The sequence below is a fragment of the Jaculus jaculus genome, chromosome 9 (genome assembly GCF_020740685.1).
Source record: "Jaculus jaculus isolate mJacJac1 chromosome 9, mJacJac1.mat.Y.cur, whole genome shotgun sequence".
NCBI classification, from domain to species: Eukaryota; Metazoa; Chordata; class Mammalia; order Rodentia; family Dipodidae; genus Jaculus; species Jaculus jaculus.
Window position 1 is genome coordinate 77923984 of NC_059110.1, and position 26221 is coordinate 77950204.

At 40.8% G+C, this 26221-nt stretch overlaps 1 protein-coding gene and 1 non-coding gene across 3 annotated transcripts in view; one reads left to right on the forward strand and one right to left on the reverse strand.

Moving 5' to 3' along the window:
• Positions 1-26221, reverse strand: part of Zzef1 (zinc finger ZZ-type and EF-hand domain containing 1) — a 199177-nt gene that overhangs the window by 78279 nt on the left and 94677 nt on the right. For both annotated transcript variants that reach the window (XM_045159638.1, XM_045159637.1), the window contains exons 18-28: positions 25271-25385; positions 12811-12970; positions 12017-12138; positions 11798-11920; positions 10201-10367; positions 9708-9789; positions 8993-9194; positions 7913-8061; positions 5985-6225; positions 2334-2413; positions 245-338 (exon numbers count right to left, since the gene is read on the reverse strand). In XM_045159638.1, coding sequence (XP_045015573.1) covers positions 245-338; positions 2334-2413; positions 5985-6225; positions 7913-8061; positions 8993-9194; positions 9708-9789; positions 10201-10367; positions 11798-11920; positions 12017-12138; positions 12811-12970; positions 25271-25385 — 1535 coding nt within the window. The remainder of the gene's footprint in view (positions 1-244; positions 339-2333; positions 2414-5984; positions 6226-7912; positions 8062-8992; positions 9195-9707; positions 9790-10200; positions 10368-11797; positions 11921-12016; positions 12139-12810; positions 12971-25270; positions 25386-26221) is intronic.
• Positions 22416-22522, forward strand: LOC123463714. Its single transcript, XR_006639104.1, has one exon. It is a non-coding gene; the product is annotated as a U6 spliceosomal RNA (small nuclear RNA).

Consider the following 26221-nt stretch of genomic DNA (forward strand, 5'->3'; position numbering starts at 1 on the left):
AATTTCAGGTCAGCCTGAGCTAGAGTGAGACCCTACCTTGAAAAAACAAACAAATAAACAACAAAAAAATCCTCCATTTCTGACACCATCCTTGCAAATGATAGTTTGTTACTTTTGTTACCTTTGTTACTTCCCTAGGTCAACACAGCCTCAACTAAGATAATCTAGAAAGAAGTGCAGAGATTCTTGGGTTCTGAAAGGAATCCTGATGGCCTAATGACCACATTGGTGTTGGCACACTCACCCAGGCTCTCCGGGTTCACCTCTGCCACTTCCAAACAGTGTTTATCTTCTGCCTCGCTCCCCAGGCTCATCAGGGACTTCTGCTTCATTTCTAACTGGGGTGCAAATTGGAAGCACATAATTAAGGTGCCCAGACAGGGCAGCAAACACAGCCACAGCAAATTACTGTAAAGGCACATAGTACTGAAATCATGGAGGAGTTCATAGCTGCTGAGGACATAGCACTGAGTTGCTTTTGTTTGTCCTAGGAGTCTTCCAGGTCTTGAAGTTGTCTAAAGATAACCTTCTTTTCAACTAAATGGTATGTAGGAGGAATTTGTATACTTACATGTTCACTACTTAAAAAAAAATTATGCTAGGGATATAGCTCAGTAAGACCACTTGCTTAGCAGGTGAGAAGCCCTCGATTAAATTCTTCAAACTATAAAATAAACAAAACTCCCTAGAACACTAGAGGAGGCCCTTCTGCCTTTCTCTAATACAGGCAAAGAAGTTGAGGTCTAGGGAAATGGGGATCTTTCTAGGGCTACACATCTAGTTTGCCACAGAGGTTGGACTAAAATTTGAATGCTAGTCTACATTGAATGCAGGACACCTATAGGTGATCCTGATTCTATGGGTCATAATGTTGGCAGAGCAGGCAAAAGGCATATGTGATGTCTAAGAGATCAAGGTCTCAAAGAGAAGGCTGACCTCTTATTCAACTGTCAGCAGTCTGTCCTAGGCTATATCAGAAGCCTAATTTACAATCACTAAACACTTTTTACTTGAACTGTCTGTGGTAACTGACCTTCGTAGATGCTTTTGCCTTTCAACTTTACTTCTGCCCTGGTTTCTCTGTCAACATTCTTCTTGTTTGTTTTCCTTTTCTTTTTACAGCTCTAGACAGAGAACCCAAGACCTTGTACATATTAGGCAAGCACTAAATACACCCCTACATGATTCTCTTCCTACCATTCTAATGACCATGGCCTTTACTTTCTTTTGAAAGAGCCACTTCATTTTGGTTTCAGATCCCAAGCTTAACTTAGCTCCTAATTCCCTCATCCAAGACCACTTTTCCTACCCTGGTTAATATTTCTTCTACCTTCCATGACACCCTCTGGGAATGTAGTCTTCCTTCCTGTTCGCCAGTCACATCCATCACAAAGTCCTCTTGATTGTTTGATCTCAATGGCAGAAGCCATCCTTACCTAGCTGCTGCAATTAAACTTCTGCTTTCAATTGTGTCACCCATTCTCCCATGAAAGGATATAATGGAGAAAACTGAGATCTCCATTTCATCTAGTGAAATTATACTGCACTGTGATACAGTATAATATAATAGCATACTAGACAACTTCTTAGCCATTCTATCAATGGACATTTGATTCTTCTAGGTTACTGATGTCATATCAGTGCTGCACAGCTGTTGTTTCAATAAGCCAGAACATTTCTCCAGTCTGAAACTGTCACTAGCTAAACCTAAGGCAATGCTTATCCTCTACTGATAATGAATTCCATGAAATGGCCTCTGAGGTTACTAAAGGGCATAAAAAGGGCTCAAGTGGGTTGGAGAGATGCTTGACAAATCTGGTTTGATTCCCCAGTACCCAAATAAAGCCAGATATGTAAACTGGAACATGCATCTGGATCTTGTTTTCAGGGACAAGAGGCCTTCACATGCCCATCCTCTCTCTCTCTCTCCCCTTTTCTCTCTCTCTCTGCCTGTCTCTTTTTGTCTCTCTCTCTGCTTGCAAATAAATATATTTTTTATGCCAGGCATGGTGGTGCACACCTTTAACCACAGCACTCGGGAGGCAGAGGTAGGAGGATTGCCATGAATTCAAGGCCACCCTGAGATTCTATAGTGAATTCCAGGTCAGCCTGGGCTAGAGTGAGACCGTACTTCAAAACAAAACAAACAAACAAAAAAAAAACAAACAAAAAAATTAAAAAGGGCTCAACTGAATGCTGTTTACTTGCCATTTTCAACACCAAATTATGATTCAGGGGCTCTAAATTATATTTATTCTTAGTAGCAAAGTTTAGTTTATCATAGTGGGAAAGTCTACAGTATATCAAAAATCACATGGGAAGGAAAATCTTACCATCCATATTCGAATTCCATCTGCCAGGGAATACACCTGGGCAAACTCCTCACTAAGGGCTATCTTGCCCCCACTGTTTACTAGGGAAAAAGGAGAAACAGAGATTACATTCAGTTAGCACAGTTCACTGCACAGCATAAGCATGAAATGTCTTCTGAATCTCCTAAAGTCCTGACACTCACACACTGGGGATGGCAAAAGGGGCTTGGGAGAAAAAAGTCATCAATTGAGCCACAAAAATACCAGTTGGTTTTTTTTGTAGTAACTACCTTTGTTCAAACTAATGCTTTCTCAAATGGAAGTACTATCAAAATATGCAAAACATGGAAAGTAAAATATAAGAAATTCTAAAAGTTTTTAAATATTGAACTTGAATTTAAAAAGTCTTTGAGAGGGAAGGAATTACCATGGGATTTTTTTTTATAATCATGGAAAATGCAAATAAAAATTAAAAAAAAAAGCAAGAAGAAAAATAAATAAATAAATAAAAGTCTTTGACATGGAAAACTACCTGGTACATTAAATAAGAAAGCAGGCTATGAAAGAGTATCAACAAAATGAGCTCATTTAAAGAGTATATCTATAATTAAAGTATGAATGGATATGCACATAAATACACAAATGTAGAAAATGTTGGGCTGGTGAGATGGCTTAGCAGTTAAGCGCTTGCCTGTGAAGCCTAAGGACCCCAGTTTGAGGCTTGGTTCCCCAGGACCCACGTTAGCCAGATGCACAAGGGGGCGCATGCATCTGGAGTTCGTTTGCAGTGGCTGGAAGCCCTGGCGCGCCCGTTCTCAATCTCTTTCTCTCTCTCTGTCTCTTTCTCTCTCTCTGTCACTCTCAAATAAATAAAAAATGAACAAAAAAATTTTTTAAAAAAGAAAGTGTTTAGAGGTACTGTGTAAGTGGTGAGATTATAGTTTATAGTTATTTTAAGCATTATTCTATAAGCTTCTACATGAATGCATATTATTTTTATAATTAGAAACACAATTTCTCAAAATGAAAAGTCTGCTGCTTCTATTTATTAAAACCCAAAAGACAATATCATAGAACAGGGTGAAGCTCTCTGTGCATCAGTGTATAATGAGTAAATATTTCTGAAACCCTCAAATGTGCAAGGCTCTTCATCAGGCACTAGGAGTACAATGCTGGGAGAAAGATATATGGGTCCTGCCCTCATGCAGCTTACACTCTAGTTGAAAATCTCTTATCCTACACTTCTAATTCAAAAGGGCTTACAACATGCTATTACGAAATTAATGTAACTCAAAGGATTAGAAATAGGGAGCTGGAGAAGTGGCTCAGCAGTTAAAAGAGCTTTCTTGAAAAGCCAAATGGCCTGGGTTTGATTCCCAAAGTACCCATGTAAAGCCAGATGCATAAAGTGCATCTGGAATATGTGTGCAGTGGCAGGAAGCCCTGGCATGTCCATACTCATTCTGTCTCTTTCTCAAATAAAAATATTTTTAAAAATTACAAATAACCCAAATTTTTAGACAAAGATGAGCAAAACAGCTATACAGACTATTCTCAATGTATTTCAGTTTTCATGAACTCACAAGTGGTTCTCAGATGTGGTATCTGTATCATACAAATGGTAACAGGAAGAACTGAAATAAAATATGCCCCTTTCAACCAAAAAAAGAGGCTAGGGACTAAGGTAGCACTGGTGTACTACTCATCTAGCATGTTTAAGGCCTGTATTTGGTCCCCAGACTCCCAAAACAAAACAACAACAACAACAAAACCAATAAGGGCAGGCATTCTAGAAACCTGCATGCAGTGAGATATTTCTAGTACCCATATTTGATCAAGTGTTTCTCTATTGCAAACATGTATGTGTGATAGACACATGGTTTGACCTTTGACCATTAGGATCCCTCCTATGTTCAGTTGTCAATGCACAAGGCCTTAATACTTCTGAGAAGTCCCTCAAGTAACTAGGATGCTCCAGTTTTAATCTGATTACAAAAGCATATACTAATTTCTTCTTCCAAAACCACGTATGACCTCCCCTGACATTCCTCAATGGAGATATACTTTTCCATAAGACAGTTGTTTTCATAAAATACTCATGTCTCAATATAGTTTTATTTGAGTAGCTTTAAAAAAATTTTTTTTTGGAGGGAGAGAATTGGCATGCCAGGGCTTCAGCCACTGAAATTTAACTCCAGATGCTTGCGCCACTTACTGTGCATGTGCAACCTTGTGCTTGCCCTCACCTTTGTGCATCTGGCTTATGTGGGATCTGGAGAGCCGAACATGGGTCCTTAGGCTTCACAGGTAAGTTCATTAACCGCTAAACCATCTCTCCAGCCTTTGAATAGATTTTTGTTGTTGTTGTTGTGTTTTGTTTTGACTTTTTGACATAGGGTTTCCACTCTAGCCCAGGCTGACCCAGAATTCACTCTGTAGTCTTAGCGTGGCCTCCACCTCATGGTAATCCTCCTACCTCTGCCTCCCAAATTCTGGGATTAAAGGTGTGTACCAACATATCTGGCTCTTGAGTAGTTTTTTTTTTTTTTTTTAAATTTTTATTTATTTATTTGAGAGCGACAGACACAGAGAGAAAGACAGGTAGAGGGAGAGAGAGAATGGGCGCGCCAGGGCTTCCAGCCTCTGCAAACGATCTCCAGACGCGTGCGCCCCCTTGTGCATCTGGCTAATGTGGGACCTGGGGAACTGAGCCTCGAACCGGGGTCCTTAGGCTTCACAGGCAAGCGCTTAACCGCTAAGCCATCTCTCCAGCCCTTGAGTAGGTTTTTTAAGAGACAGTATTTGAGGAGTAATTGAGATGCTTTTGCAATTAGAAAGTAAAGCCGATAATTTGAACTTAATAATGTTACAGTGATCATACTATCAATTGTAATAATGTCAGTAAAAGCTAATCACCTACTCTAATGGGATGATCTGTTATTGTTTATTTCATCTGTACTGGGAAGAATAAATACCCTGCCAACATGCTCAGGAAAACCCACATCCCATCTTTAATTAGGGTTTGAAATGCTTTTCCCTTAGATGAATACAAGTGTAGTGAAAGACTCTCCCTCCTTGTAGGTTCTGTTAGGCAATGCATACATCTGCCACACAGACAGTACCCATGGGGAACATAAGGCAACGAAGTGGTGAGGACCAAGCTATCCACACAGTCAGCATGGTGGGATGATGTCACGCAGATGATCCAAGTCTAAAGATAAGAGTTAGTACTTGCATTCTCCTTCTTTGTGTGTGTCAGCAGTGCGTCTAGTAACTTAAACACCTGCTTTAGATTATTAGAGCTCATCAATGCCAAACCAGTTTTACACATGAGGGAATGGAGGTGCAGAAAAGTTGTCTGATTACATGGAAGCTGCACAATCTCTGAGTCACTGAGCTGGAGCCATAAGCTAAATTTTCTTTCAATTAAATTTCTTGGCAGTTTCCCATGAGAATTCTGGATAAAGTACCTGCTAGCTCTACAAGTCAAGGTTACTTTCCACACATCTGCTAACTGCAAGTTGCCCATGCATTTCTTGATGGGCAAAGTAGGATGAAGTTGTAGAAATGGGTTATGATTTTAAGATATCTCTAAGCCTTCACTCAGATGGGCCACCTTAAACCTTAGCAACCAGCCTTCAGATCAAACGTATTCCCTGGAATATGAGTTACCATATTTTTGCAGCTTCTCATATAAATCTGGAGTGCGATACACCAGAGCAGCAAAGGTGGCGTTCACAGCTTGATCAATAGTGGAACCAGCAACTATATCTGTCTTTGGGGCCTGTTTTCTACATGCCTGTATGAATCCTTTGAAAAGTTCTGAATATGGCCCACAGAAGTTCTGAGCAGGCTCTGACTGGGCAAAATCAAGCAGAAAATGGCGGCAGGGATCATCAGGGATGTTCTTAACCTAAGAAAAAGAAAACAAACAAACAAACAACAAAAAAATCCATTACGTTTAACATTTATTTGGAAAAAAAAAATTACCGAGCACCTACTAGGCCAAGAAAGAAGTATCAATAAAACATGGTACATATTCTCTGAAAGTTTAAATCTATTTGGGAGACCAGAGAGATGTATGCATTAAAAAGATCAACATAAATAAAATTTAGGAACACTAAAACTAATACTACCATAAAGCAAAGGATCCAGTGCCAAATGCCTACAGGGGACAACAGGTGCTGAGAATTCAGAGAGCTACTGTCAGGTTAAAGTAATTAGGTAAATCCTCCTGGAGGACATGGGCTTAGGGCTGGATGCTGAAAGGATGGGTAGGTGTGGCCCAGAAAAACACAACCATTCGCAGAGGGGAAGAGTCAGTGGGGAGACTGACCTGGCCTGAAGTTTCAGCTGGGGAGTGGTGGGAACTAGAGTCAGATAGGTAAGGTGAAAGGAGACTGTAGAGAGCCTTGACTGTCACATTGAAGAGTTTAGACTTCACCCTGTGGGCAACAGGGAGCCATTAATGGTGCTTGGCAGTGGAATGACAAGCTGTGAAGTGATTAAAAACAAAACAAAACCAAACCTTGGTAGGTATGAATGTAATACTGCAGGTGCAGGATGAAGGTCTGGATAAAGATGGAGACCAAGGACAGGACAGAGATGAACATTACAAGTAAGAATCCATAGGGATGTAGTTGACTGGATAGGAAGGACAAGAGAATGAAGGGAAGGCTAGAGAATAGTGGCTCAAGGACTAGGCAAACAATTATGACCATAACAGAAGTGAGCAGTCACTGGAGAGACATTTTAGTTTCATATTCTGGAGTCAGAGAGAAGCAGAAGGCTGAAAAAGAAACACCTTAAGGGAAGATAGAGATAGTTACTGGAGCTTGGGAGAATGGGCTGAGAACTGATATGCAGTAATTATTCCCACAGATGGGACAGTAAGAAAGAGCAGAGAGGATGAAGTCTTGGGGGTTTGTAGGAAAGGAAAGAAAGCCTGAATAAGGTCTACTCTCTGGAGAAGGAGACATAAGAAAGGGCAGTTAGTCATAGAAAACAGTAGAGTATGATGGACCAAAAGAAGAAAGGGTCTGAAAGAGGCAGATTTAACAGAAAGGAAATGGAGATTGGAGAGGAATAGCCACTGGGTTTGGAAACTAACCATGAAATAACTTGTGGGGGGTTGGGAGAGGAATGAGAAAAAGAAGAAAAAGGGTACAATAGAAAAAGAGGAAAAATGAGTAGAGAGAGAGAAACTTATTTAGTTTTGAAAATGTTACACACCTAAGTTAAGTGCTGCAGTTCAACGGAGTACAAAAAGGAAGGCACAAATCATTTACTCTAAAGTGGGACTCAGCAGGCACTACAAGTATACCTAACTTGTTTATGTGGTAACGCCACCAAGAGACATTTACTGAGCACCAACTTTATTTCACTGAAAAGTCATTATTCCATACTTCTAAACACCCACTGCACACTGGCTCACTGTACACAAGAGGGATAAATAACATGAACAGCTTTTGCCTCAAGGAGCTAGCAGGCTCATGGGGGTGATAGGACACAAACACAACTGTTTATAATGTAAGGTTATATAAATTAGGAAGCAGTTTCCTAATATAGTTTCAGGCAGAAAGGTGACAGAGAGTAAATACCTCCTTCCCATCCTGGTATGGGTGAGTGGGCCAGCTTGCTTCTAATTCCAACTCTGGACAAATCTGATGCCTGAAGATGGGTTTCCACAGTGGAGAGTTCAGGACTGAAGTCATTTTCGCCTGAGGCATTGCCATGTAACTGCCTAGCTCTGGGGAGAGAAGGAGGCTCTATTTTAAACTCAGTACATTGAAAATCTTTGAGTTGATAAGAAAAGTTTTTCTTAAAAACCTGCCAGAAATTCACCCACACTTCCATGGATCAAGACAACCTGAAGTCCTAAATGCTGCTGCTCTGTTACAAAGTGCCTCTGAGGTGAATCATTTGTTTAGTAAATTGAAAACAGAATGTAAACCACCTCTTGGTTCTAATGGGAAACTACTTAGGAATACTGGCTAGGGTATTCACAATTTGTAAACTTCATTTTATAAAAATAATTAAAGACTCAGATATAAATAGGCACAAAAACAAAGACTAGGCAGAAATAAATAAAAGTGTTATAATAGTTGTCTGTTGAGTGTTAGGGTTAAGGGTGATTCTACTGTTCTTTGGTTTTTCTTCAATATAAGTTCCATGGTATTTTACTTTTATAATTGGAAAACTCAAGAAATGATATAGAAGTATAATATATCAAAAAGATATACTCTACAAGTCTTGTGAAGATTTATTACAAGTCTTAGAAGAATTTAATTATAAGTTAAATTATTTTAAGACAAAACCATACTTATATATCTTTAGACATTTCCATAAATATTCACTTGTAGGAAATAGTTATTTTTATATTTCTGCCTTCTGTATGGAGTATACCTAAACTTATTTACAAAACAAAAATGACTAAAACCCAGCTTCCCCATACCCTAGACTCCATAGACAGAAAGATCCATAGTATCTTGTGTCAAGGAACTTCATGGCAAAGGTGTCAAAAGGGACAAACTCTTCTGGTTTGGCTTAAAGGATACTGTCAGGGAATACTGTAATTACCTTGCTCTGTCATTATGTGAAGATCACTATAAGAGAGAGTTCCCACCTTGTTATTCAACACAGTTGTGATGAGAAGGGAAGGGCCAGGGCTGTGGACTTACGATGTGCTGATTTGAGTGCCATGCACTGGGAGGCAAGGCGCCCCATCAATCGGGAGACAAGTAGTTGTAAGTCCAAGCCCCATGACACAGCAACATCAGGCAGACCGTAGGCAGTGACAGTGAACTTGTAGCCCCACTCATTGTTACTGCTGTCAGAGTGAAAGAGGAATTGCAGCCGAGGTCCATCCTTAAAGGTCACTTTCTAGAGACAAACAAAAGTCATATGGTCAAGCAAACCAAAGGAGGCAGCTCATCAGTCTTCACTATTACCTCACGACTCAGAATATCTAAGTTTATGAGTGGTCTCTATTTCTACATATCCAAACTACTAAAGGAGAAATACCTAATGACCTAACTGACATCCCAAATTCACAACTGCACTAACAAAGAAGCAAAATTGGCAGAAAACTAGTGCTTAGCTTTCTAGGCCTCATGTAACATCTACCTGCTATCTACCCAGCCAAAGAACATGCTCACTCAGTCCTTTGCTACCAACCAAGACTCCTGACAGCGAGAGAAGGTCAACAGTCAGAGGCAGCTCTTAACTGCCAGCCCAGAGATGAAGCAGATCTAGCCAGGAGCCAGATTTTGGGCCTCCTACTGACCCCACCAGCCCTTCTTGCTAAGAATGGCAGCTCTATTGCCCAAAGGACTGAAAGAGGAGAAGAAGTGCTACACAAGAGGTATCTCGCCTCTTTCTGGGAATGCCTCTCACCTTGGGCCATTTATAAGTGCCAACTTTTGTGTCGTAACGTGTCTTCCCACCTCTAGAGTCAGTAAATTCCAGATAATCATACCTGTAAAGACAGAATCTCTGTTATTTTCCTTTTCTTATTTTTAAAAATATTTTATTTATTTATTTGAGAGAAAAGAGAGGCACACAGAGAGAAAATGGGCAAGCTAGGGCCTCTAGTCACTACAAACAAACTCCAAATGTATGTTCTACCTTGTGCATCTGGCTTACATGGGTAATGGAGAATTGAACCTATCCTTGGGCTTCACAGGTAAGAGCCTTAACTGCTAAGCCATCTCTCCAGCCCTAGTTATTACCCTGGAAATCCCTCTGTAGTCTCAGGCTGGCTTCTAACTCATATTGATCCTCTTACCTCTGTCTTCTGAGTTTTGAGTAAAGGCATGTGGCACCACCCCAGGCCCTTTTCTTACTTTGGATCCACAGTTGTTTGGGGCAAAGAACATGTGAGTCTTACCTTTTTTCAGTTTCACACCTCTCATCAAATTCCACCTCAAAATAGGTTGCCCCTGGGCTAACGAAGACAGACACTTCATGGCAGTTATTTTCATAGTTGTGGGAAGATTCTTTGGTCCATGAATGCAAGACCACAGGTTGCTCCTGCTGCCAGGTTTCCACATCCAGCTAAGCAGACAAACAGGTTAGGAAAATGGCATTTATCATTCTACCCTCAGTCAGGGCAACAGTCTGTTACAGTCCTGTACTCTGATGGACATAAGGAACCACTGGGCAAGCTAAAAGACACACCTGACCTGCCCATCTGCACAGAGATCAACAAATGTCCACCACTCAGTAGAATATATGTCTGTATTTATTCTACTCAAGAAACTGTGAACAGCTTTCATCTTCTGTTGTGACAGAACTATTATTAGAATGAGTTTCCAGTGGAGAAGAACACTGAGTCAGGGAGTTTAAAGACCTCATATTCCTACTTGGAACTCTGACAAATCTGAGAACCACTCTCCTCCTGCCTTTTTAAAAAAATCCATTAAAAGGGCCAGAGAAAGCTGGGCGTGGTGGCACATGACTTTAATCCCAGCACTCAGAAGGCAGAGGTAGGAGGATCGCCATGAGTTCAAGGCTACCCTGGGACTACATAGTGAATTCTAGGTCAGCCTGGGCCAGAGTGAGACTCTACCTCGAACAACCAAAAAAGAAAATGAAAAAAAAGAGGGGGGGGGTCAGAGAGATGGCTTAGCAGTTAGGGCGCTTTCCTGTAAAGCCGAAGGACCCATGCTGAACTCTCCAGATCCCATGTAAGCCAGACACACAAAGGTGAGGCAAGCATGAGATTGCACATGTCCACCAGATGGCACAAGTGTCTGGAGTTCGACTGGAGTTCTATTGAAAGTATATGCCCTTTTACGGCCAGGTGTGGTGGCACATGTCTTTAATCTCAGCATTCATGAAGCTGAGGTAGGAGAAGTTCTTTCGAGTTCAAGACCAGCCTGAGACTACATAGTAAATTCCAGGTCAGCCTGGGCTTGAGAGTGACCCTACCTTGAAAAACAAACAAAAATGCTTTTTTTTCAGAGAACTGCTGTGACATCCAAACCAGACCATGAAAAAACTTTGTATACTGAAAAAATAAGTAACAGAGGTAATTCTTTTTTAAAAAACAATATTTTATTTTTATTTATTTATTTGACAGAGAGGAGGAGGGAGGGAGGATGGGCGTGCCAGGGCTTCAGCCACTACCAATGAACTCCAGATGTGTGTGCCCCCCTGTGCATCTGGATTATGTGGGTCCTGGGGAATTGAACCTCGGTCCTTTGGCTTTGCAGGCAAATGTCTTAACTGCTAAGCCATCCCCCTCCACACCCAGAGGCAGTTCTTTTAAATAACAAACCAAATTTGTCTTTGAAGTGTTCTAGACTTCACAATATTCACTTAGACAGATTTCATGGAAATTCAAAAGATAGTAATTACAAGGCCTCCTTTCTGGGTCTCCATGACATATGAGTTAGGATCAGTATTTATTATCCTTGTTGGCAAAACCACCCATTACCTTATGGAGAGAAAACAATGCAGGCTCAAGAGCCACCCTGGGTTACCTTGTTTAGGCCTCCTTCAGGGTCACTGCAGAGCCTCTTCAACAGCTCTGTGAGGGCACTGAACTCTCTCAGGAGTGTGCAGTGGGAAATGTCTAAAGTGCAGAAGTCCAGCAAGAAGATGACCTGCAGGAAGACAATGGAATGCTTAGCACTGAGTCTAGACTCTGGGCTTGTCACCACCCCTTCCATTCATTTTAAACAGTGGCCACTTTTACTTACCAGTTGACGAGGTGCCATAGAAAACACTGAATTACACAATTTTTCTACTATGGTTTTTCCACTATACTGTGACAAAAGGGATTCCAAAATTACTCTCATGCTTGCCAGAAACTGCCCCACATCTGCCAAAACATAAAGAAAAGAATTCATACTTTATACAGCAGAAACATCACTTGCTTAGTTGTCTCGCTGGACAAAGCTGGAGAGGGATGCAGCAGCCAGGCTTCTCCAACAGACTACAAGACTATGGAACATGGCCCAGTGTTTTTCTGGGGGCAGGAAAGCAGTATACATTTCAATTCAATGTTTTTTGTTTGTTTGTTTGTTTGTTTTTTGGTTTTTAAGGTAGTCCAGGCTGACCTGGAATTCACTATGTAGTCTCAGGGTGGCCTTGAAGTCACGGTGATCCTCCTACCTCTGCCTCCCGAGTGCTGGGACTAAAGGTGTGCTACCACATTTGGCCTAAAATGTTATTTTTGAAGACTGATGGTTTTTGTTTTTTCTATGTTTCAATGGAGTGGATATATCACTTTTGTAAGAGATATTAAACCAGGCACAGGAATAAAAACCTGTAAATCCCAGATCTGGGGGGCTGAGGCAGGAGGATTGTAAGTTTGAGATTAGCCTCAGCTATATAGCAAGACCCTCAAAAAAATTAAATAAAACAAAATAACTTACAGATTGAGTTATAATAAGGAAAGATATATATATATACTTAATATATGAGTTACTGAGGAACAGTATTTACAGAATCAAAACCCACACACTTGTCTATCATAATTGCCAAAACTCACATTTTTCAATAAGATCCGTGGCCAACTCTTTGGCTGCAGAGTCCGTGCTCTTCAGCTGTAGGTAGCACCAGGAGAGCAGGCTGCCTTGGACAGACCAGAATAGGGAGAAGAGCACAGAGCCAACCTCCCCATGGGCCCCGCTGAGCATCAATAGCTCACACTGCAAGGAAGCAGACAAAGGTGTCCAAACAAGACAGCTCACAGAACATGGCCAGAGGCCCTCTCTATAGGAGCAGCTGTCACTGGCAAGAACAAAACAATCATCAACAACAACAAATGTATGGCATATGGTCATGAAAGAGTTTTTAACCCAGAAGTGAAAGCAATATGGTTGGGAAGGTGGTTCAGTTGTTCAAAGTGTTTGTTTGTAAAGCCCGTCACCTCAGGTTCAATTCCCCAGCACCCACATAAAGGTGGATGCAAAGTGGTACTTGTGGGGCACACATGGATACACATGTATGCACGCACACACACACACACACACACACACACACACACACACACACAAAGTAAAGAAAGAGAAAATTTCCCTCTACAAATGGTTTTTGCTCCAGAGAACATTTCCTTCTGTATCTCAGGAAGCCCACCCTCACCCCAGTGCTCCTCTCTTTCTTCTCTTATGTCTTCAAATTTCTTCTCTCTGTAGCTCCTACTCTGAACCTTCAATCAAATCTCTTTCACCTTAAAATATTTCTTCATCCTTCTATGACTATACAACTATTATCTTTTTGTTTTGTTTTTTTTTGTTTTTCAAGGCAGGGTCTCATTCAATCTAGGCTGACCTGGAATTCACTCTGTATTCTCAGGGTGGCCTCAAACTCATAGTGATCCTCCTACCTCTGCCTCCTCAGTGCTGGGATCAAAGGCATGTGCCACCATGCCTGGCGTAAAACCATTATCTTTGTTTCTGAGCATTTCTTTTAAGGGTGACCTGACATCCAGAGAAAAACTCTTGCATCCTATGAGGTATGGTTATATTGGCACTGCTGTCGAATCAATTATCCCAAGTTGGACCTAGACTATCTAGCCCTCCAAAGTGAAATGGATAAGGGCACTACTATGCACAGGTGAAAATAAATGATGCTGCATGAATGAATCTCAAAAACACTGTTAGGTGAAAGAGAAATGTAACAAAAAGCCACGTGTGGTGGTTCATGCCTTTAATCTCAGCACTTGGGAGGCAGAGGTAGGAAGATTGCTGTGAGTTCAAGGCCAGCCTGGGATTACATAGTGAGTTCCAAGGGAGCCTGTGCTATAGTGAGACCCTACCTCAAAATAAATAAATAAATAAATGAAATGGCTGGGCGTGGTGGCGCACACCTTTGATCCCAGCACTTAGGAGGCAGAGTTAGGTGGATCGCCATGAGTTCGAAGCCACCTTGAGAATGCATAGTAAATTCCAGGTCAGCTGGTACTCAAGTGAGACCCTACCTTGAAAAACCAAAAAATAAAATAAAATAAATAAATAAAAATAAAAATTTTTAAATATTACAAAAGATTATATGTCTCTACAAAGGTCAAAGTCAGTGAAACAAACATGCTATGCAGGGATAACAAGAAAGAAAAATGGAACCAATGAGCCTAAATGAAATGATGACAGCTATGTCCGGAGAGGAAAGAGGAAAGTTGAGCCAAAGGACCAGTGGCAAGAAGCTTAGACTTCAGAGAATTCAGCTGTTTATGTAAGTCACTTGTCCACACATTCTTCTGCATGTGCATCTCATGTTAAATGGTGTCTGCTTCTCTCTATGGTTGGTTTGCTTCTGCCTTCCATTCTATTGCATCCATGGACGGTGGTCCCAAAGGAATTAGTTAAGACCTGTAGGGCTCAGCATCTCCCTGCACGCCAGAGGATCTGCTCACCCCCAAGCCTCTTGACACTCACTCTCTTCCTCCTTCAGCTATGGCCAGTCCTGAAATCCTGCCTGCCAGTCCTTCCTACACTTCTGGCTAACTCTTTTCTGTATGTTGCCATGATGCCCATGAGTGATATAAGGCTGTCCAGTCATGGTTTCAACTACTATCCATTTGTTATAGATGACCAATCTCTAGCACTGCCTCATCTTCCTCAGTGTGTAGCCATATCTCACCCCCTAAGGCCATTAGACCACAAACTCTGCACGCCCAGAGCCCATCCATTCATTTCCTTTTTGAAACTCCCACTCTTCCCCTTCTCATCACAAACCTGCTACATGCATGTCTCCTTCTATATGCAACATCTCTGTGCTCTACTTAGATAAACCTTGGCCATTGTCCTCCCTGAGCTCCGCACAACCTTTTCTAAAATGCCTTTTTCTAGTTTCTCTCAACAGGGTAAGATGCACTTCCCACTTGCTCCTAAGACCCCATGCTCTCTGACAGTGTGGCTGCATGGTCAAAACTGTTGGAATACACATTTTCTGCTTTCAAGACTGGGTTCCTCTATCACTGTAACCCTGGTCTACCACAAGACCTTGTACATAGCAGGTATCCAATGAATACAGGTGAATTAACAGACATAAGAGTTAGATGAACTGCTGGGACCTCATGAAATTACAAAGGTTGTGTACAGCAAAGGTCATGGCAAATAGAGCAAAGAGGCAACCTACAGAATGGGAAAAAATCTTTGCCAGCTACATATATGACAAAGGATTCATATCTGGGATATTCAAAAAACTAAATAATAAGGGCTGCAGGTACTGCTTAGCAGTTAAGGCATTGGTCTACAAAGCCAAAGGACCCAGGTTCTATTCCCCAGGACCCTAGTTAGCCAGATGCACAAAGGGGTGCATGTGTCTAGAGTTTGTTTGCAGTGGCTGGAGGCCCTGGCACACCCATTCTCTCTCTCTCTCCCTCTTTTCTGTCAAATAAATAAAAATACAACATTTTAAAAAAGGAGTGTTCTCAATTAAGGCTGAGAAAATTACAAAAAAAAAACAATAATAAGAAATCAAGCAACCTAATTAAAAACTGGGCTATGGAACTAAATGGAGAAGTCTCAAAAGAAGAAAAAAGAAATACAGATGGCACATTAACATCTACAAAAAATGTTCTACATCACTAGCCATCAAGGAAATGCAGATTAAAACTACCTTGATATGTCATCTCACTCCTATCAGATTGGCTACCATCATGAAAAATAAATCACCATAAATGCTGGTGAGAATGTGGAAGAAGAGGAACCCTTCTACACTGTTGATGGGAATGCAATCTGATCCAGCCATTGTGGAAATCAGTGTGGAAATTCCTGAGACAGCTAAAAATAGATCTACCATATGATCCAGCTATACCACTCCTAGGCATGTATCCTAAGGACTCATCTTACTACCTTAGAGATACTTCCTCACTATGTTTATTGCTGCTGTATTCACAATAGCTAGGAAATGGAACCAGCCTAGATGTCCCTCAAATGATGAGTAGACAATGAAGATGTGGCACATTTACAGAGTGGAGTTCTACTTAGTGGTACAGAAACATGAAATTATGAAATCTGCAGGAAAATGGATGGATCTGGAAAGGATTATACTTAGTGAGGTAACCTAGGCACAGAAAGTCAAACATCACATGTTCTCTCTCATACATGGATCCTAGCTACAAATGACTGAACTTTTGTGTGAGTAGGAATAAAACTTATTAGCAGAAGGCAGTAAGCTAGAAAAAAAGATATAAAGGGAATAGAAAGGTACAGGGGTACTTAATAGGATGGTATTGTATATATGTAAGTAGAACAGATTAATGGGGGTAAAAGGCATAAGTAAGGTCAGGGGAAGAGACTGAGTAAAGGAAAGGTGGAGGGAGGGCTAATCAAAATCTAATAGAATATAAATAAGTCATAGGGAAACCTACTTTTTTGGATAATGGAACACTCAGAAGCCATAGATTGTTAACTAGAAAATTTTCAGTGCTAGGGATGGGATACCTTACAGAGAGTTGTTGGCCAGGGAGATCAACGATCGCACAAAACATTACAGGTCATTGCCGAGGCCCTTGGTTTCCCACCAGGAATAGCTGGTAAGTCCCTTTTGCTAAAGATTCCACATACTTGGGCTGCAAGGTAACTGAAAAACCCTGTTTGAGCTGAGCTGAAAACCTCCTCCATGCAGACCAGCTGACAGAAAGCTAGAAAAAAGCTATGCTGCATACAGGTCAATGGGAGAGAGAGAGAAATCACCAGTGGAGATACTCAATAGTGGACACTGCAAGCCATAAATTTGGCTAGCCAGGCCAAATGAGCCAACAGGTGCAACAGTGGCATGTCTGTTATGGGGGTAAACCAAGCATTCTCTAGTTGGACTGGAAGTTCGCTCCATGGGAAGGAATATATCTCTGATACTGAAAACTTACAACAGGGGTAGTCATGACCCCTAGAGGTGTAATGGCTGCTTGTATCTGGCTAACCGTATATACTATGCTGGTAACTGCCTGGTAAGTACTTTTCTTAATGCTCATACCCACATATTAATGCTACTCTCACTTTTGGTTAGAGAAATTTCTCTTTTCAGATGGCAGTGACCTTAGGATGACTCAGAAGGTGCTGAGAAGAAGTGACAGAGGATGTTTCTCCACTTTCTAGTGTCTTCTGCAATTTCTTGCTTGAGTGTTTTAAAGTTCTCATTGTAGAGATACTTTACTTCCTTGGTTAGGTTTATTCCAAGGTACTTTGTTTTTTTTTTTTTTTTTTTGATTCAAATGTGAATGGAAGCAATTCTCTGATTTCATCCTCTGTGTGTTTGTTAGCATATATGAAGGCTACTGATTTCTGTGTATTTATTTTGTATCCTCCTACATGGCTGTAGGTTTTGATCACCTCTAACAGTTTGCTAGTAGAGTCTTTAGGGTCCTTTATGTATAGAATCATGTTATCTGCAAATAATGATAACTTGATTTCTTCCTTTCCAATTTGTATCCCATTTATGTGTGTCTCTTGCCTTATTGCTATGGCTAAGACTTCCAAAACTATATTAAATAAAAGTGGGGACAGTGGACACCCTTGTCTTGTTCCTGATTTTAGAGGAAAAGCTTCCAGTTTTTCCCCATTTAGTAATATGTTGGCTGTAGGCTTGTCATAAATAGCTCTTATTATATTGAGATATGTTCCTTCTATTCCCAGTCTCTGTAGGACTTTTATCATGAAGGGGTGTTGGATTTTGTCAAATGCTTTCTCTGCGTCCAATGAGATGATCATGTGATTTTTGGCCTTCAACCCATTTATATAATGTATTACATTTATAGATTTGCATATGTTGAACCATCCCTGCATCTCTGGGATAAAGCCTACTTGGTCAGGATGAATGATCTTTTTGATATACTCTTGTATTCTGTTTGCCAAAATTTTGTTGAGAATTTTTGCATCTATGTTCATGAGGGAGATTGGTCTGTAATTTTCTTTTTTTGTTCTATCTTTGCCTGGTTTTGGTATCAGGGTGATGCTGGCCTCATAGAAGGAGTTTGGTAGAATTCCTTTTTCTATTTCCTGGAAAAGCTTAAGAAGCTATGGTGTTAGCTCTTCCTTAAAGGTCTGGTAAAATTCAGCAGTGAATCCATCTGGACCTGGGCTTTTTTTAGTTGGGAGATTATTGACAACTGTTTGGATCTCCATGTTTGTTACAGGTCTATTTAAGTGATTAATCTCATTTTGATTTAATTTAGGTAGGTCATATAAATCAAGGAAAGCATCCATTTCTTTCAGATTTTCATACTTTGTGGAATATATGCTTTTATAGTATGTCCCTATGATTTTTTAAAATTTCTCTGGAATCTGTTGTGATGTTACCTTTTTCATCTCTGATTTTATTAATTTGTGTCTCTTCTCTCTTTCTTTTGGTCAGATTTGCTAAGGGTTTGTCAATCTTGTTTATCCTTCCAAAGAACCAACTCTTTGTTTCATTAATACTTTGGATTGTTTTTTTTGTTTCTATTTCATTAATTTCTGCCCTAATCTTTATTATTTCTTCCCGCCTACTGATTTTTGGTTTGCCTTGTTCTTTTTCCAAGGCTTTAAGGTGAAGCATTAGGTCGTTTACTTGCGACCTTTCTAATTTCTTAATATAGGCACTTAAGGCTAAAAATTTACCTCTTAGAACTGCCTTCATTGTGTCCCAGAGATTTTGGTATGTTGCGTTCTCATTATCATTTGATTCTATAAACTGATTTCCTTCTTGATTTCTTCATTGAGCCATTCATCATTTAGTAGTGTATTGTTTAGTTTCCATAACTTTGTGTATGCTCTATAGCCTTTCTTGCTACTGATTTGTAGTTTAATTCCATTGTGGTCGGATACAATGCAAGGAATTATTTCAATTTTCCTGTATTTTTTAAGATTTGCTTTGTGTCCTAATATATGGTCTATTTTAGAGAATGTTCCATGTGCTGCTGAAAAGAATGTATATTCTGCAGCCTTTGGATGAAATGTCCTGTATATAACTGTTAGGTCCATTCCTTCTATGACCTCATTTAGTCCAGATGCCTCTCTGTTTATTTTTTCCCGGGATGACCTGTCAATTGATGAGAGTGGGGTGTTAAAAGTCACCCACCACCACTGTGTTTGGTGTTATCTGTGACCTTAGTTCTAATAGTGTTTGTTTGATGAATTTGGGAGCCCCCATGTTAGGTGCATGTATGTTTAGGATTGTAATGTCCTCCTGTTGGAGTGTGCCCTTAATCAATATAAAGTGACCTTCCTTATCTTTCTTGACTAACGTTGGACTAAAGTCTACCTTGTCTGATATTAGGATAGGAACCCCTGCTTGTCTTCTAGGCCCATTTGCTTGAAACACTGTCTTACAACCTTTCACCCTAAGATAATGTCTATCCTTTGTAGAAAGGTGAGTTCCTTGGAGACAACAAATTATAGGATCCTGCTTTTTTTTTAAAAAAAAATTTATTTATTTGAGAGTGACAGAGAGAGAGAGAGAGAAAGAGGCAGATAGATAGAGAGAGAATGGGCACGCCAGGGCTTCCCACCACTTCAAACGAACTCCAGACGTGTGTGCCCCCTTGTGCATCTGGCTAATGTGGGTCCTGGGGATTCGAGCCTCGAACTGGAGTCCTTAGCCTTCACAGGCAAGCGCTTAACCGCTAAGCCATCTCTCCAGCCCGGATCCTGCTTTTTAACCCAGTCTGCAAACCTATGTCTTTTCGTTGGGGCATTGAGGCCGTTGATATTAAGAGATATTATTGAAAGGTGTGTATTTATGTTTGCCATTTTTTTTTTTTTTTGTGGTTCCAGTTCTACCTGTGCTCTCTTGTGTTAACTAGTATTTGAGTATTGCTTGTTTTTTCTAGGTTCCTTATATGTGTGCTTTTTCTTTTCTTCAGCATGGAGGATTCAATCAAGTATTTTCTGTAGAGCTGGTTTTGTCTTCAAATACTCCTTTAACCTGCTTTTGTCATGGAATGTCCTCATTTCTCCGTCTATTTGAATGGATAGCTTTGCAGGATAAAGTAACCTTGGTTGACAGTTGTTATCTTTCAGAACTTGGAATATATCACTCCAAGCCCTTCTGGCTTTAAAAGTTTGTGTTGAATAATCTGCTGTAATCCTGATGGGCTTGCCTTTGTAGGTAACTTGATTTTTCTCTCTAACTGCTTTCATTATTTTTTTCTTTGGTTTGTGTGTTTGGAAGTTTGATTATAATACGGCAAGGAGAGGTTCTTTCCAGGTTTTGTCTGGCTGGGGTTTTAAAGGCTTATTGTATCTGCATTGGTACCTCTTTCCCAATTTGGGGGAAATTTTCTTCTATGATTTTGTTGAAGATGCCTACTATGCCTTTGGAGTGGAATTCTTCTACTATGCCCTGAATTCTTATATTGGATCTTTTCATAGTGTCCTGAATATCTTGAAATTCCAACTCATACTTTTCTATAAGTTTGTCTTTCTCTTTGTTGGACTGCATTAGGTCTGCCACCTGGTCTTCTTGCTTAGATATTCTGTCCTCTCCCTTATCCATCCTACTGGTGAGATTTTCTACAGAGTTTTTGATTTCATTAACTGTGTTCTTCATTGCTAGTAATTCTGACTGGTTTTTCTTTATTATTTCTATTTCCTTATTTATGTCTTGTATTGCCTTCTTTATTTCATGAAATTGGTGTCCTGCATCTTCTTTGATTCCTTTGATTTCCTCTTTTGATTCTTTTGAATTGTTCTTTGACCTCTTTGAACATATTTACAATCATTCTTTTGAAATCTTTCTCAGGCATTTCCTCTAACTCGTTCTCACTGGAGGACATTTCTGATGCATTAATACTTTTAGGTGGATTGATATCGTCTTGCTTTTTAGTGTTTCTTGTGTTATAATGTATATATTTTTGCATCTTGGAGTAAGTTAATGCTTGGATTTTCTAGCTAGCTTGGTATTCTTACCTGTATCAATTGATTTGATGTTATGTATTTTCAGGGTAGGAGCTTAAGGTTTTAGATGTGGATCTTAAGACTCTCAGAGTATCTACAAAGGTGTTCCTAGGGGTTGAGTTTCCCTGCTATAGGAGTATTCAAGTAGGCTGAGTGGAATAAAATACAGGTAGATTCTAAAATTTAACTAAACACTGTACACATTCAATCAAAAACAGCCCCAAGTATGTATGCAAGAGTAGTTATTATAATGACCAGATCCTCTATCAACAAAGAGGTTAAGATTTCTGATCTGTTGAGGGATCCAAGTTAGCTTGTTACCAAGTGAGACCCTTCCCTGGTGCAATCCCAGTTAACTTGGATGATTTTGGTTTCAGTCAAGTTGCTGCCTGGGTCATCGGGCTGCTGTTCTGATTTCTGGAGCTGGGCACTGGATTTTCCTGCGGGGCAAAACGAGCCTGGAAAGTGTAGCCCTGAAGATCAGCACCCCTGCTGCTGGAACTGCTGCTGCTAAAGTTGCTGCTGCTGGGTCTGTAGCCGCTGCTGCTGAAGCTGCTGCTACTAGGTCTACTGCTGTTGCTGCTGGGTCCACCGCTGCTGCTGCCACTGAAGCTGATGCTGTGGGATCTTCTGCTGCTTCCACTCCTGGGTCTGCCGCTGCTGCCACTATTGGATCTGCTGCTGCTGGGGCCGCTGTTCCCGGTGCCAGAGCTGCTGATGTTGCTGCTGGACCCTGCTCCTGCTTGGGTCCTGATGTTCGCTCAAGTTGGTGTGATTGGGTCTTGGGACTGCTGCTCTGTTCACTGGAGCTGGGCTCAGGCAGTGGGGGAGGGGAGAGAGCCACAGCTGCTCTAGTTCTCTTGCTGTTCCACGTGTTGTTTTACCTCGTGGTCTGCTCCTCCGTTGCTCACTGCCGCTCTCCCTTCACATTTCCTGAGTTGCAAAGAGCTCCAGTGTGAGTGGAAGCCTCCCGCACCTGGCTTTTTCTACGGCTGGAGTTGAGTCTGGTGGCTTTGTGGTGCGCCACTGCCGCCGCAGTTGGCGGAACTGCTGGGGCCACTTTTGCCGGCCTGTGCGTGCTCTGAATACTCTGGATCTCTTCTGCTTCTCTGCTGCTGCTTCAATTTCCTATACACCTCACTTTTTAGTAAAAGTGTGTATTTAGCTGAGTTTTTTTGGTCTTTTTCCCCCCTAGGCTGCTTTGGCATGGTACCTATGCCGTCATCTTAACTGGAAGTCAAGCCACAAGTTTTTAAAAAGCATTTTATTTATTTATGTGCTCGCTTTGGCAGCACATATACTAAAATTGGAACGGTACAGAGAAGATTAGCATGGCCCTGGCGCAAGGATGACATGCAAATTCGTGAAGTGTTCCATATTTTTAATGATTGGTTTATTGTTCAACTCCAGCCCATCATCTTCTGTGTATATCATAAACAATAAACAGAATATACTCAGTGGCTAAAAACAAAATAATAAAAAAGAACTTTATTTATTTGAAAGAGAAAGAGAGAACAGGGCCTTCAGCCATTGCAAACAAACTCCAGACTCATTTGTACCCTGTGCATCTGGCTTATGTGGGTACTGGGGGAACTGAACCTGGGTCTTCAGGCTTCATAGGCAAGTGCCTTAACTGCTAAGCCATTTCTCCAGCCCACCCAAATGTTTTTATTAAGATATACATAATTCCAGGAACTATGTTAGCAGCTACAGTTATCTCTAAGAGGTCCAATGACAGACATAATTTCCTCTATATCTCAGGTGAAAGAGAAAGGGAACCCTGAACATGCACTTGATCTTCAAGTGGTAAGGGTTATGGGAAATTTCTGAGACAAATGTCAGCTCATTTTTTCTCCTTCTTATAGCGAGTGTAATGTAGTGGAAAGAGGACAAGACTTAAGAGTTGAGTGACCCAGATTTTAGTCTTGGCTCCAGAACCTAGCAATTCCTCCCAGAGGAGATATAATCAGCATATGTAAAGCCAGTGAGATTTATCAAGCATTCTGCCCAGCATTTTCTAAATTAACATTTTATTTTTATTCATTTATTTGAGAGAGAGAAAGAGAAAATGGCCACACCAGGGCTTCCAGCCACTGCAAACAAACTCCAGATACATGTGCCACATTGTGTATCTGGCTTTCGTGGGTACTGGGGAACTGAACCGAGGTCCTTTGGCTTTGCAGGTGAGCACCTTAACCTCTAAGCCATCTCTCTAACCCATCTGCTCAGAATTTTTGATGATGTGACTGTAGAGGAAAAACAAGGCTTCAGGGTTTGAGGAACAGGAAAAATTGAAATGAACTCCAGGAGAAAGGGAAGGAGTGGGAAATAGCAAAAATAAAGATGGAGAACAGACTGAGCTGTGGCCAATGGAGAAGGAAGCATATGCTAATGAGAAGTACGTCAGAATAAAAAAAATTTTTTTTCGAGGTAGGATCTTGCTCTGGCTCAGGCTGACCTGGAATTCACTATGCAGTCTCAGGGTGGCCTTGAACTCACAGTGATTCTCCTACCTTTGCCTCCCAAGTGCTGGGATTAAAGATGCACACCATCATGCCCAGCCAGAATGAAAATTTTACAGACTTGGAGATGAACAGCAGAGTGGAAATGCAACAAAAAGCATAAAGTAAGCAGAAAAATAATGTAACTGCAGGAACAACACTGACCCAAAATAAGTACTTATAAAGGCAATGTTAACTTAAAGAATATAGACACAATGATGAAATCCCATCACTAGGTCTAAGTAGTAGTCAGTCTCAGTGTGACCATGGCAGCTGGAACCTAGTCAGACTGTGATTTCTAAAAGCTACACGTGAAGTAGGAGAAACTGTCTATTAGCCTACTACTGCAGGCAACAGAGAATGTATATAATCATGTCTCTATCAGGAACTTGAAAACTGTAAAGCAGTACTAAAAACATAAGAGATTTAGGCTGGGATGTGGCTTATTTGGTAGTCAAGATAATGCTTTCCTACCATATATGGGACCCTTAATTCACCCCTAACAGCGCAAAAATTGGTCATGGCGGTTCATGCCTATAATCCCAGAACTCAGAAGGTAGAGACAGGAACATGAGAAATTCATGGCCATCCTTGTGTACAAACCTACTTCAAGTTTGAGGGATGACTAAGACCCTGTCTCAAAAACAACAAAAATAAATATACACATACATGCAATGAGACACAGATTTAGCATAAGCCCTAAGATACAAAGTAAGCTTTTCTGAAATCCATGTGACCAAGTACCAAGTTGGATGGGGGTGGGGAGTCGCACTGGATTGTCCCACTATGAGATCTCTAACTCTCTGGTTCCCAGATTTAGCCAGGGTAGTTCCTGGTCCCAAGTACAGGGGTGCTGTCACTTTCAGAATCTCCTGTGGTACTCTGTTAAAATGCATATTCTTAAGCCCTGTCAGAGATTCTAAATCAGCAGTGTGGGGTGGGATTTGGAAATCAAATTTCTGTCAAGTGATGTTCATTCAGTAGCAGCATGGGCTACATTCTGAGATGCATAAAAATTTAAAAATATTGGAAGCATAAGATAAAGAGATCATATTTTCATATTTGATTAGTTAGCAAATTCATTAACTAATCTTAATTTAAAAATATTTTTATTTATTTATTTGCTAACAGAAAGAGAGAGAGAGAGAGAGAGAATGAATGAATATGGATGCTGTAAATGAATTCCAGACTCATGTGCCACTTTGTGCATCTGGCTATACATGGGTACTAGGGAATTGAACATGGGTTGTCAGGCTTTGCAGGCAAGTGCCTAACTGCTGAGCTATCTCTCCAGCTCCTAATCTTAATTTTTTTTTTAAGTCAAAGACGTTTTCCATAAAAGTTACACCTTGGGCTCACTGACCAATACTACCAAGGTACTTGGTGCAATCCATCCCCTTAGTTCACAGAAGTCTTAGCAAATACTCTTATCTCTTACTCTGTGACAAGGTAAAGAAGAATCCCCTGACTTGCTTATGGGAGCAGGCTGGGAAACCTGCATTCATGCAAAGCAGACAAGTATCAAAGTACGGTCATACTATAAGTGAGGGTTGCAGGGAAAGTACATTGACTGTCATATCCTGTGCTGAAAGCATGAGACAGAGAAAACAGGAAGGCAGCCATGCGATACCTCTCGAGTTGCAACAGAGAGGAGGGTGTTCATGACCGCCAGGACTTCACTGATGTTCGTGTTGGTCAGGTCGCTTTTCTCAGGTAAAAGTAGAAGGCCTCCTGGATCCTTATCACTGAAAGGATACAAACTTGTCATAACTCTTGGCTATAGGAAGAGGATTTGCTTTGTATCTTGAAGTCCAAAAGAAGAATACAAACAGATTTCAATGTCTGAGTCAGGAAGACAGGCATGGTCCAGGTGGAACTATGCTACTGCCTGTCCATGTGTTCTTTCATGAGCACAGACTCATAAACCCCTTAGACACCAATGTAAAATACACCTGATATCATGACTGATAAATGGACAATCTAGGTTAATGATTCCCTGAGACCTCAAATGTTCTTTACGTGAAAGCTTCATGTTCTTTATTATTTTTATTTTATTTTTTGGTTTCTCAAGGTAGGGTCTAGCTCTAGCACAGGCTGACCTGGAACTCACTATGTAGTCTCCAGGTGGCCTCGAACTCATGGCAATCTTCCTACCTCTTCCTCCTGAGTGCTGTGATTAAAGGTGTGCGCCACCACGTCTGGCTGAAAGCCTCATGTTCTATCATCATCCTTCATACCCTATTCTGAAAGATTTTATGCAAATATCCCTAACCGCCATCCAATACAGTCTGACTTGCAGGTAGTTGCTGTATTAGTTCCCTCTCTCCTTCAAGAGTTTCTATCTCCTTTAATGTACCCTATAGGCCCATTAGCATCTAATAATCAAATATCTCCAAGCTCTCCCCTCTAGCCACTCTTCTTTCTGCAAACTACCTCACTTTGTACTTTTGCAGGCTTTCTGTTTTTTTATTTTGTTTTTTGTTTTTCTCACAGTAGGGTCTCACTCTAGCCCAAGCTGACCTGGAATTCACTATGAAGTCTCAGGCTGGCCTCAAACTCACAGCAATCCTCTACCTCAGCC